At 50.6% G+C, this 12,757-nt stretch overlaps 1 protein-coding gene across 2 annotated transcripts; it reads left to right on the forward strand.

Moving 5' to 3' along the window:
• The first annotated feature begins 4,236 nt into the window (after nt 1-4,236).
• On the forward strand, nt 4,237-11,074 carry LOC139683925 (uncharacterized). 2 transcript variants are annotated; one of them, XM_071579448.1, is made up of 2 exons: nt 4,237-4,847; nt 9,724-11,074. In XM_071579448.1, exons 1-2 carry the CDS (start codon nt 4,730-4,732, stop codon nt 10,605-10,607), a joined length of 1,002 nt encoding a protein of 333 aa, XP_071435549.1. In that variant the 5' UTR covers nt 4,237-4,729; the 3' UTR covers nt 10,608-11,074. The 2 variants fall into 2 exon arrangements, with proteins under 2 accessions (XP_071435549.1, XP_071435550.1); XM_071579449.1 differs by having other exon boundaries at nt 4,237-4,663.
• The last annotated feature ends 1,683 nt before the right edge of the window (nt 11,075-12,757 follow it).

Below are 12,757 nucleotides of genomic sequence, written 5' to 3' on the forward strand. Positions count from 1 at the left end.
CAGAAACAGGGCAAAGAAGGAACATCTGGAGCTGGAAAGGCATTTTAGGAGGGATCAAAGCTACGGGAGGGGAAGGAGCTGCCTGGAGAGCTGAGCCTTGGGGAGGGCACAGGAGGAGTCACCCTGGCAGGGCTGGCACCGCTGAAAGGGGCTGGAAATGAGTGCCAGTCACTCCTTTGTTATCCAGAGCTGACAGAGGATGGTTCCAGCTCCAGCTCTGAGGTCCCAGCTCCAGCTCCAGCTCTGGGGGCCCAGCACAGGAAGGACCTGGAGCTGCTGGAGCAGCTCCACAGGAGGTGACCAGAGGGCTGGAGCAGCTCCACAGGAGGTGACCAGAGGGCTGGAGCAGCTCCACAGGAGGAGACCAGAGGGTTGGAGCAGCTCCACAGGAGGTGACCAGAGGGTTGGAGCAGCTCCACAGGAGGTGACCAGAGGGCTGGAGCAGCTCCACAGGAGGTGACCAGAGGGCTGGAGCAGCTCTGCTGTAGGAAAGGGCTGGGACACTTGGGATTGTCCAGCCTGGAGAGGAGAAGCTTTGGGGGGACCAAACTGTGGCCTTGCAGGACCTGAAGGAGCTACAAGAAACACGAGGAAAGGGGCAGTTCATCAGGAATTGGAGTAACAACACAAGGGGAAGTGGCTTCACACTGAAAGAGAGGAGGGTTAGGTGGGATATTGGGAAGGAATCCCTCCCTGTGAGGGTGGGCAGGCCCTGGCACAGGTTATTCCATGGATTGCCCATCCCTGGAAGTGTCCAAGGACAGGTTGGAGCAACCTGGGACAGGGGGAGGTGTCCCTGCCCATGGCAGGGGGTGGGACAAGATGATCTTTAAGGTTCTTTCCAACCCAAACCATTCCAGAATTCCATGTGCTGGTTTAGATGGGATATTAAGGATAAATCCCTCTCTGGGAGGGTGGGCAGGCCCTGGCACAGGTTATTTCATGGATTGCCCATCCCTGGAAGTGTCCAAGGACAGGTTTGGGCAACCTGGGACAGTGGGAGGTGTCCCTGCCCGTGGCAGGGGGTGGGACAAGATGATTTTTAAGGTTCTTTCCAACCCAAACCATTCCAGAATTCCATGTGCTGGTTTAGATGGGATATTAAGGATAAATCCCTCTCTGGGAGGGTGGGCAGGCCCTGGCACGGGTTTTTCCATGGGTGCCCCATCCTTGGAAGTGTTCAAGGCCAGGTTGGAGCAACATGGGGACAGTGGAGAGTGTCCTTACCCATGGCAGGGGCAGCATTTGATGACCTTTAAGATATTTTCCAACCCAAATCTTGGCAGAATTCCACGCTTGGATCCAAACCCTCTCACAGTGGGGTGGAGGGTCTGGTTGGGTGCCAGGGTTTGGTTGACACCTCAATTTCAGGACCTTCCAACCCAATCAAACAGGCCATGAACACACTGAAGGATTTTTGGGGTCATCTCCCTCATTTCTGCTCCTACACAACATTATTTTTGCCATTTCTGTGCCATCAAAGGACCTCCTGGAAACACCAATTTCAGAGCGAGAAAAACCCCACTTTATTTTGGGTGTTCTGAGGAAATGCTTCTGGATAGTTTTGCAAAACACCTCCTGATGTTTTACACATGCAAAATGTTGTGGCTTTGTGGTGTTTAATGACAGGCTGATGGGATTAAACTCCCCGGGACTGAGTCAGAGCGTCGCTGGAAAAAAAGAACTATGTCAGGGCCAGCCACGTGACCCCGTGAGTCAGAGGGTGAGAAAACACCTCGGGAATTCGCAGCCCTTCGGCTCTTTTTGATTAAAAGCTCTGCCTGTGTTTGTTATCCCAAGGATATTATTGAAATCAGCCTCTCCAGATCGGGGCATGGTTGGGGAATTCAGTGGGATGCTCTGACCCTGAGGGGTGACAACGTGCTGTGAGTTGAGGTCGAGCTGGGACCAAACTGGGGCTGGAACTCTGTGTCTCCAGGTGTCCTGAGCAACCCCAAATAAATGAACTGTTCCTCTTTTCCCTGCTCCTCTTTTCCCTGCTCCTTTTTTCCCAGCTCCTCTTTTCCCTGCTCCTCTTTTCCCTGTTCCTCTTTTCCCTGCTCCTCTTTTGCCAGTTCTTCTTTTCCCTGCTCCTCTTTTCCCAGCTCCTCTTTTCCCAGCTCCTCTTTTCCCTGTTCCTCTTTTCCCTGCTCCTCTTTTCCCTGCTCCTTTTTTCCCAGCTCCTCTTTTCCCTGCTCCTCTGTTCCCAGCTCCTCTTTTCCCTGCTCCTCTTTTCTCTGCTCCTCTTTTCCCAGCTCCTCTTTTCCCTGCTCCTCTTTTCCCTGTTCCTCTTTTCCCTGCTCCTCTTTTCCCTGCTCCTCTTTTCCCAGCTCCTCTTTTCCCTGTTCCTCTTTTCCCTGCTCCTCTTTTCCCTGTTCCTCTTTTCCCTGCTCCTTTTTTCCCAGCTCCTCTTTTCCCTGCTCCTCTTTTCCCAGCTCCTCTTTTCCCTGCTCCTCTTTTCCCTGCTCCTCCATGTGTGAAACAGGAAAGGAGCAGTTTTTGTGGCTTTGTGCTGCTCCCTCCCTGTGAATCTCCCACGTTCTTCCCCAAGTTCATGAACATTTTTCTGGTCCAGCTGCGACCAAACCCACCATGAACTGGGTTGGGGATTGAGGGATTTATTCCATTCCAGGATCTGGGTTGGGAATGGAGGGATTTATCCCATTCCAGGATCTGTGCTGGGGATTGAGGGATTTATCCCATACCAGGATCAGAGTTGGGAATGGAGGGATTTATCCCATTCCAGGATCAGAGTTGGGAATGGAGGGATTTATCCCATACCAGGATCTGGGTTGGGAATGGAGGGATTTATCCCATACCAGGATCTGGATTGGGAATGGAGGGATTTATCCCATTCCAGGATCTGGTTTGGGAATGGAGGGATTTATCCCATAACAGGATCTGTGCTGGGGATTGAGGGATTTATCCCATACCAGGATCAGAGTTGGGAATGGAGGGATTTATCCCATACCAGGATCTGGGCTGGGGATGGAGGGATTTATCCCACACCAGGATCTGGGTTGGGAATGAAGGGATTTATCCCATACCAGGATCAGAGTTGGGAATGGAGGGATTTATCCCATACCAGGATCAGAGCTGGGAATGGAGGGATTTATCCCATACCAGGATCTGGGTTGGGAATGGAGGGATTTATCCCATACCAGGATCTGGGCTGGGGATGGAGGGATTTATCCCATTCCAGGATCAGAGCTGGGAATGGAGGGATTTATCCCATACCAGGATCTGGGTTGGGAATGGAGGGATTTATCCCATACCAGGATCTGGGTTGGGAATGGAGGGATTTATCCCATACCAGGATCTGGGTTGGGAATGGAGGGATTTATCCCATTCCAGGATCAGAGTTGGGAATGGAGGGATTTATCCCATACCAGGATCTGGGCTGGGAATGGAGGGATTTATCCCATACCATGATCTGGGTTGGGAATGGAGGGATTTATCCCATACCAGGATCTGGGCTGGGAATTGAGGGATTTATCCCATACCAGGATCTGGGTTGGAAATGGAGGGATTTATCCCATACCAGGATCTGAGTTGGGAATGGAGGGATTTATCCCATACCAGGATCTGGGTTGGGAATGGAGGGATTGATCCCATTTCAGGATCAGAGTTGGGAATGGAGGGATTGATCCCATACCAGGATCAGAGTTGGGAATGGAGGGATTTATCCCATACCAGGATCTGGGCTGGGGATGGAGGGATTTATCCCATTCCAGGATCAGAGTTGGGAATGGAGGGATTTATCCCATTCCAGGATCTGGGTTGGGAATGGAGGGATTTATCCCATACCAGGATCTGGGTTGGGAATGGAGGGATTGATCCCATACCAGGATCTGGGTTGGGAATGGAGGGATTTATCCCATTCCAGGATCCCTCTGACCACCTCATGTTTCCCAAAATGAACTTTCTCCCCTTTCTTCCCTTCCAGGAATTGAGTTGCAGAGGAGGAGACACCTCCTACCAAACTCCTGCTGCCACATCAAGTCCTTGTGCTGTTTCATATCCCACAATCCCAGAACAGTTGGGACCTCTGGAGATCTCCCAGTGCAGCAACTGAGTCACCCAGAGCAGGTGACACGAGGCCACATCCATTGGCTTGAGAATATCCCCAAAGAGGAGACTCCAAGCCCTCCTTGGGCAACTGTCCCACCCTCCAAGGAAAGAAGTTCTTCCTCACGTTGAGGTGGAGCTTCTTGTGGTTTATTTTCTGCCCATAAAACTGGGACCTGCTGTATTCTTGGATGTGAAATGAGGAGCCAGAACACCACGGGCACCAACTGTGCCAGGACTGGCTCTTGGAGGCAATTTGAGCACAACAGTCACGCCGTGACTCTCTGTAAACACGTCCTAACAAGCTTTAAACCAGCCAGAACACTCAGGACTAATATTAGGTTAGACTCTCCTGCATTCTTGAAGGCCATGATGTTCAAGCAGGAAAACAAATCCCTGGATTTGAAGGACTGGGAGAAGAGCTCTGGGAGCTCCAGCACAGACTGAGCTCCCACTAAGCCAGACTTAAATTTACCTCCACACCAACAGAGCTGCAGGATTGGAGTTTGAGGCTCAAAAGTGGGCAATGAAAGGAATCCAGAGCCAAGACATTGCGAGTCAGGTGCTGCCAAGAACGGGGTAATCAACACAAACAGTAAGCAAAGCGAAGCAATTACTGTAATTAACCTCCAAATTGGGTTTGGGGAGTAATGGAGCCTTAATGCCCAAATATGACGTTCTTTTCTTGCATCAGCCTGGTGGTCCAGGCAGGGATATAAAACCATTCCTGCCTCAGGAACCTCCCAGCAGGTGCTCTTGGCTTCTCCTCGGTGAACTGAGTAAGTTGGACTCTGATAGAACCTTTTTTTTTTTTTTTCCCCTAAACTTAAAAAGAAGAAACAAAACGAGGATTTTCTCGACGGTCGCGGTCGATTCGGGGCCAAATTTGGGATTCGTGTTCTGCAATTCTGAGCAGCATTTGGGAGTTTATTTGCATGGAAGAGCCACTTGTTAATTAATTTTATTTGGATTCTAGATGGTATTTGGAGTCTAAATGGTATTAAAAGCATCTCTTCCCATGAGTTTAGGGAAATTTAATGTAGATATCCTTTAGGAGGCTCAGAATAGCTCAGCCAACAAGGTCCATGTGGTGGAAGTGGCTCTGACCTTGTGGCTTCTGATCTTTGCCTCATTCATGTTCTGCAATTCTGAGCAGCATTTGGGAGTTTATTTGTACGGAAGAGCCACTTGTTAATTAATTTTATTTGGAGTCTAGATGGTATTAAAAGCATCTATTTCCATGAGTTTAGGGAAATTTAATGTAGATATCCCTTAGGAGGCTCAGAATAGCTCAGCCAACAAGGTCCATGTGGTGGAAGTGGCTCTGACCTTGTGGCTTCTGATCTTTGCCTCATTCGTGTTCTGCAATTCCGAGCAGCATTTGGGAGTTTATTTGCAAGGAAGAGCCACTTGTTAATTAATTTTCTTTGGATTCTAGATGGTGTTTGGAGTCTAGATGGTATTAAAAGCATCTCTTCCCATGAGTTTAGGGAAATTTAATGTAGATATCCCTTAGGAGGCTCAGAATAGCTCAGCCAACAAGGTCCATGTGGTGGAAGTGGCTCTGACCTTCTGGCTTTTAATCTTTGCCTCATTCATGTTCTGCAATTCTGAGCAGCATTTGGGAGTTTATTTGCACGGAAGAGCCACTTGTTAATTAATTTTAGTTGGATTCTAGATGGTATTTGGAGTCTAGATGGTATTAAAAGCATCTCTTCCCATGAGTTTAGGGAAATTTAATGTAGATATCCCTTAGGAGGCTCAAAATAGCTCAGCCAACAAGGTCCATGTGGTGGAAGTGGCTCTGACCTTGTGGCTTCTGATCTTTGCCTCATTCGTGTTCTGCAATTCCGAGCAGCATTTGGGAGTTTATTTGCAAGGAAGAGCCACTTGTTAATTAATTTTATTTGGATTCTAGATGGTGTTTGGATTCTAGATGGTGTTTGGAGTCTAAATGGTATTTGGATTCTAGATGGTGTTTGGATTCTAGATGGTATTTGGATTCTAGATGGTGTTTGGAGTCTAAATGGTATTAAAAGCATCTCTTCCCATGAGTTTAGAGAAATTTAATGTAGATATCCCTTAGGAGGCTCAGAATAGCTCAGCCAACAAGGTCCATGTGGTGGAAGTGGCTCTGACCTTGTGGCTTCTGATTTTTGCCTCATTTGTGTTCTGCAATTCTGAGCAGCATTTGGGAGTTTATTTGCACGGAAGAGCCACTTGTTAATTATTTTTATTTGGATTCTAGATGGTATTTGGAGTCTAAATGGTATTAAAAGCATCTCTTTCCATGAGTGTAGGGAAATTTAATGTAGATATCCCTTAGGAGGCTCAAAATAGCTCAGCCAACAAGGTCCATGTGGTGGAAGTGGCTCTGACTTTGTGGCTTCTGATCTTTGCCTCATTCGTGTTCTGCAATTCCGAGCAGCATTTGGGAGTTTATTTGCACGGAAGAGCCACTTGTTAATTATTTTTCTTTGGATTCTAGATGGTGTTTGGATTCTAGATGGTGTTTGGAGTCTAAATGGTATTTGGATTCTAGATGGTGTTTGGATTCTAGATGGTGTTTGGAGTCTAAATGGTATTTGGATTCTAGATGGTGTTTGGATTCTAGATGGTGTTTGGATTCTAGATGGTATTTGGATTCTAGATGGTATTTGGAGTCTAGATGGTATTAAAAGCATCTCTTCCCATGAGTGTAGGGAAATTTAATGTAGATATCCCTTAGGAGGCTCAGAATAGCTCAGCCAACAAGGTCCATGTGGTGGAAGTGGCTCTGACCTTGTGGCTTCTGATCTTTGCCTCATTTGTGTTCTGCAATTCTGAGCAGCATTTGGGAGTTTATTTGCACGGAAGAGCCACTTGTTAATTATTTTTCTTTGGATTCTAGATGGTGTTTGGATTCTAGATGGTATTTGGAGTCTAAATGGTATTTGGATTCTAGATGGTGTTTGGATTCTAGATGGTATTTGGATTCTAGATGGTGTTTGGAGTCTAGATGGTATTAAAAGCATCTCTTTCCATGAGTGTAGGGAAATTTAATGTAGATATCCTTTAGGAGGCTCAAAATAGCTCAGCCAACAAGGTCCATGTGGTGGAAGTGGCTCTGACCTTGTGGCTTCTGATCTTTGCCTCATTTTGGGCAGAGAAATTGTGCAAACCTCGATCCAGGTTAGAGAAATACTGAGGTGCTGAGATAGTTGCAGTCCCTTTTGGGATCAGTGAACTCCTTTGGGAAGTTGCTTTGGGTGGTTTTATTCTGTTTATGCAAAGCAATGAAATTATGGAAAACACTCCCCAGGTTGTGTGGGAATAAATTATCCACCGGGAATTTTGGGGCTCTGTGGTTTGTGTTTGGGTCTGGGTTTTATTTCTCTTTTTTCCCTCTTGTTTGGTCTCTGCTGCTGGTCAGAATTAATTGTTGTGGTTGGTTTAAAGGGTGGAACCTGAAGCAAAGTGGTTGGATGGAGGTTTAAGGGCAGGAGAAGTTTGGGTGAATAATGGATATTTTGACATTGTGTGTAGAAAAAAAAACAAAGAAAACAAGAATTGCTTGAGTCAAACTCCAGCCCCACCCAGGCTTTCCCCAATGTGCAGCTCTGAGACAATAAATAATCACCTGGGCTGAACCCAAAATATTCCATTTAATCTCAAACAACAGATTAAGTGGCTCCTTCCTTTAGTGCTTTGAGTTGGAATTTGGATATATTTGAATGACAACTTGAAAGGTGTTTTTTGTGATATTCTCCCAATCACATCCCCACCCTGAAAGTTGTTTCAAAAGGTGTGGAATTCAGTCCAGTTTTGGGAATGATTTTACTCCCTCTGAGATTTAAATTCAGGGACCTGCTGACAGTTTTTTGCTGTGTTTCAGTTTTTCCTTTGTGATCTTTCAGAAGTTCTTTGGTTTAATTTTCCAAGGGAGTTTGATGCTAAATATCTTTATTAAAGCCTCCTGTTGCAGACTGAGTGCACTAAACCCAGAGTTATTTAGATCCTTTGGGGATCCCTCAGAGGGATGATATTCTTCCTTCTCCCTTTTCTCTGCCTATTCCAGACTTCTGCAAACTCAGTGCAGTAAAACACATCTTGTGTTTTGCATTCCTGAGTGCTTGGGGCTGTCTCACCTTCATTTCACTGAAGTCCAAATTACAGAGGGGAAAACAGAGGTTGCTCAAGAAGCAGCCCCAGAGTGGTGGTTTGGTGTCTGCAGGGAGGGTTTGGGCTCTGAAAGGTCACTGAGAAGAGCAAAGCAAAGCAGGGCAGGGTGGTTGTCACCTCATAGGCAGGAGGGCTCTGCTGAGGGATCTGGATGGACTTGAGGGATGAGCTGATTCCAATGGGATGAAGTTCAACAAGGCCAAGTGCAGGTCCTGCCCTTTGGCCACCCCAAGCCCTGCAGAGCTCCAGGCTGGGCACAGAGTGGTTGGAGAGGGACAGGCAGAGGGACCTGGGGGGACTGAGGGACAGGAAGCTCAACAGGAGCCACCAGTGTGCCCAGGTGGCCAAGAAGGCCAAGGGGATCCTGGCCTGGATCCAAACCAGCGTGGCCAGCAGGCCCAGGGCAGTGACCCTTCCCCTGGACTCTGCCTTGGGGAGGCCACACCTTGAGTGTTGTGTTCAGTTCTGGGCCCCTCAGTTGAGGCAAGAGATTGAGGGGCTGGAGCGGGGCCAGAGAAGAGCAACGAGGCTGGAGAAGGGACTGGATGTGGCACTGAGTGTCCTCTGAAACACCTCCAGGGACAGGGAACCCACCATGTCTTGATCCAAACCTACTGGGAGAATCCACCATGTCTTGATCCAACCCCACTGTGATCACCAGCCCAGGGCACAGAGTGCCAGAGTGATCCCAGTGGGGTTGGATCAAGGGTTGGATTTGATGATCTCAGAGGTCTCTTCCAACCCAACTGAGAAGAGCAACAAGGCTGGAGAAGGGACTAGAGGTGGCACTGAGTGTCCTCTGAAACACCTCCAGGGACAGAGAATCCACCAGGTCTTGATCCAACCCCACTGTGAACACCAGGCCAGGGCACAGAGTGATCCCAGTGGGGTTGGATCAAGGGTTGGCTTGGATGATCTCCAAGGTCTCTTCCAACCCAACTGAGAAGAGCAACGAGGCTGGAGAAGGGACTGGAGCACAAGTGCTGTGGGGAGAGGCTGAGGGAGCTGGGGGTGTTCAGCCTGGAGAAGAGGAGACTCCGGGGTTGTAGGATGTTGTAGCCAGGTGGGGATTGGTCCCTTGTCTAAGGCAACCAACAGTAGAACAAGAGGGGCTGAAGCTCTGCCAGGGGAGGTTTAGGTTGGATATCAGGAAGAAATTCTTTGCAGAGAGAGTAATCAGGAATTGGAATGTTCTACCCAGAGAGGGGGTGGATTCTCTGACCCTGGAGGTTTTTAAGGTGAGATTGGATGTGCAACTGAGTGCCCTGGGCTGGTGATCAAAGTGGGGTTGGATTAAGAGTTGACTTGATGATCTCAGAGGTCTCTTCCAACCCAACTGATTCTATGATTCATCTACCAACTTGTGTCCTTTCAGAGCCAAGCAAAGCAGGGCAGGGTGGTTATCAACTCATCTCCCAACTCTTGTCCTTTCAGCTCAGGTGATGGTCTTGTCCTACCACCTCCTTTCATGTGACTTTTGTTGATTCCTCGCAGGTCCAACAGCTCAGCCCAAGATGTCCTGCGAGAAAACCGTGTGTGTGGATCCCTGTGCCGTGCCCTGTGCCCAGCAATGCCCCGACCCCCGCGCCGCCGCCTGCACCGAGCCCTGTGTCATCACCTGCCCCGACTCCAGGGTGATCATCTTCCCCCCTCCTGTGGTGGTCACCTTCCCAGGGCCCATCCTCACCACGTACCCGCAGGACACTGTGGTGGGTTCCACCGAGTCTGCCGAGCTGGCGGGGGCGCTGGAGGCGGGCACGGCCATCGGCTCGTCCTCGCAGAAGGGCCTCGAGTGTCTGGAGTCCTGCTGTGGCACCAAGTTTGTCACCAAGTGTGAGCCCGTGTGTGTCCCTCAGTGTGCCCCGTGTGCCCCACCGTGTGCCCCACCGTGTGCTCCGTGTGCCGCTCCGTGTGCTCCCTGTGCCCCACCGTGTGCTCCGTGTGCTCCACCATGTGCTCCACCGTGCACCACCAAGTGCGCCCCACCGTGTGCCACCCCATGCGCCGCCAAATGTGCCACGCCTTGTGCCACCCCCTGCGTCGCCAAGTGCGCCACTCCATGTGCCACCCCCTGCGTCGCCAAGTGCGCTCCGCCTTGTGCCACCCAGTGCGCCCCACCGTGTGCCACCCCGTGTGCCACCAAGTGTGCCCCACCGTGTGCCACCCCGTGTGCCACCAAGTGTGCTCCTCCGTGCCCCACCCCGTGCCCGGCGCCCTGTGCCACCGCCTGTGCCACCAAGTGTGTCACCAAGTGTGTGCCTGCCTGTGCCTCGCCCTGCGCTCCCCAGTGTGCCACCAAGTGCGTGCCCGAGCGCTCCTACACCTACTCCACCCGCTGGAAGCACCCGTGCCAGAGGGGCATCTGCAAGAAGGCCTAAGCATCTCCAAAGGCAACAGCCATGGCAAGGAAACAAGGCAAGAAATTCAGGAATACGGACCAGGATCCGGATGCCAGCGGAGAGGGAAGCGCCGCTGGGCACCAGGACCCTGCATCGAGCTCCTTGTAGTGCTTTAGCTTTTAGATTTCTTCACTCTCGTGGCTTTGGCATCTCTTAAAGTCTGTGCTTTTCCCTTCCCCTCCCCAGTGTGACGCTGAGAACGGTTTGGGAAGGAAAGGATTGAGTGTGGAATGGGAAGGATTTGGTTTGGGAAGGAAAGGATTCGAGAGGGACTCGGCAAGTGTGAGGGAAGGGAACGTCGCAAGGAAAGGGTCACGCTGGAGGAACTGGGGGGTTTGGGTTTAGCTCTTCTTGGCTCTAGAAAAATGCTCCTTCTCGTCTGCATGATTCTCTCTGCAAATGTTCACTCCCACTTGGCGTTGACATTAAACTGCTGCTGCATCAAACCATTGGCCTTCTGAATCTCCTTTCGCCTCTCTGCTCCTTGGTGGCATCGCTCTCTGGGTGACACTCAGGTTGGGAAAGATCTTGAGGGGCTGGAGTAGGTCCAGAGAAGAGCAACGAGGCTGGAGAAGGGTCTGGAGCACAAGTGCTGTGGGGAGAGGCTGAGGGAGTTGGGGTTGGTTATCCTGGAGAAGAGGAGGCTCAGGGGGGACCTTCTCACTCTCCACAACCCCCTGGAGAAGAGGAAGCTCAGGGGGGACCTTCTCACTCTCCACAACCCCCTGGAGAAGAGGAGGCTCAGGGGGGACCTTCTCACTCTCCACAACCCCCTGGAGAAGAGGAGGCTCAGGGGGGACCTTCTCACTCTCCACAACCCCCTGGAGAAGAGGAGGCTCAGGGGGGACCTTCTCACTCTCCACAACCCCCTGGAGAAGAGGAGGCTCAGGGGGGACCTTCTCACTCTCCACAACCCCCTGGAGAAGAGGAGGCTCAGGGGGGACCTTCTCACTCTCCACAACTCCCTGGAGAAGAGGAGGCTCAGGGGGGACCTTCTCACTCTCCACAACCCCCTGGAGAAGAGGAGGCTCAGGGGGGACCTTCTCACTCTCCACAACCCCCTGGAGAAGAGGAAGCTCAGGGGGGACCTCAGCACTCTCCAGAACCCCCTGAAGGGATGTTGTACCCAGAGGGGGGTTTGGTCTCTTCTCTCAGCCAACCAGCAGCAGAACAAGAGGGGCTGAAGCTCTGCCAGGGGAGGTTTAGGTTGGAGATCAGGAAGAAATTCCTTCCAGAGAGAGTGGTCAGGCCTTGGAATGTTCTGCCCAGAGAGGGGGTGGATTCTCCATCCCTGGAGGTGTTTAAGGTGACACTGGAGGTGGCACTGAGTGCCCTGGGCTGGTGATCCCAGTGGGGTTGGATCAAGGGTTGAACTTGATGATCTCAGAGGTCTCTCCCAACCCAATCCATTCTGTGATTCTATGATTTATTATGGTGGATTCTCCATCCCTGGAGGTGTTTAAGGTGACACTGGAGGTGGCACTGAGTGCCCTGGGCTGGTGATCACAGTGGGGTTGGACCAAGTGGTGGATTCTCCATCCCTGGAGATGTTTAAGGTGAGACTGGAGGTGGCACTGAGTGCCCTGGGCTGGTGATCTCAGTGGGGTTGGACCAAGTGGTGGATTCTCCATCCGTGGAGGTGTTTAAGGTGACACTGGACATGGCACTCAGTGCCCTGGGCTGGTGATCACAGTGGGGTTGGACCAAGGGTTGGACTTGATGATCTCAGAGGTCTCTTCCAACCCAACTGATTCAATAATTCAGCCTCGTGGAGACAACCAGGGGACACTCCCTGGGTCCCTCCAGACTCGATGCCCAGTTCAGATGAAGGAGGTGGTTCTGCTCTGTGCCAAAGTGAGATGTCCAGGAGACCAGTGAGCAAAGGTCTAACTCAGAGAGGAACCTGGTTCTGCCTTTTCTGGGCTAAAACCTCTGAATTTTAACAAAACACCTGTTTTCAGAACATCCTAACACAGAACCAGCCCTGCTTGGAGACTTCCTTCTCTAGAAATGAACTGAGCCACCATGAAGTTCTTCTCCTTTCTGCCCCAAAACCTTTGCTGAGCTGCTTTGGCACAGAACTCTTTTCCCCTTCTCAGTGGTGAAGGTCACAGGTGGACCTGGAGAAC

Source organism: Pithys albifrons, chromosome 30 (assembly GCF_047495875.1).
Source record: "Pithys albifrons albifrons isolate INPA30051 chromosome 30, PitAlb_v1, whole genome shotgun sequence".
NCBI lineage: Eukaryota > Metazoa > Chordata > Aves > Passeriformes > Thamnophilidae > Pithys > Pithys albifrons.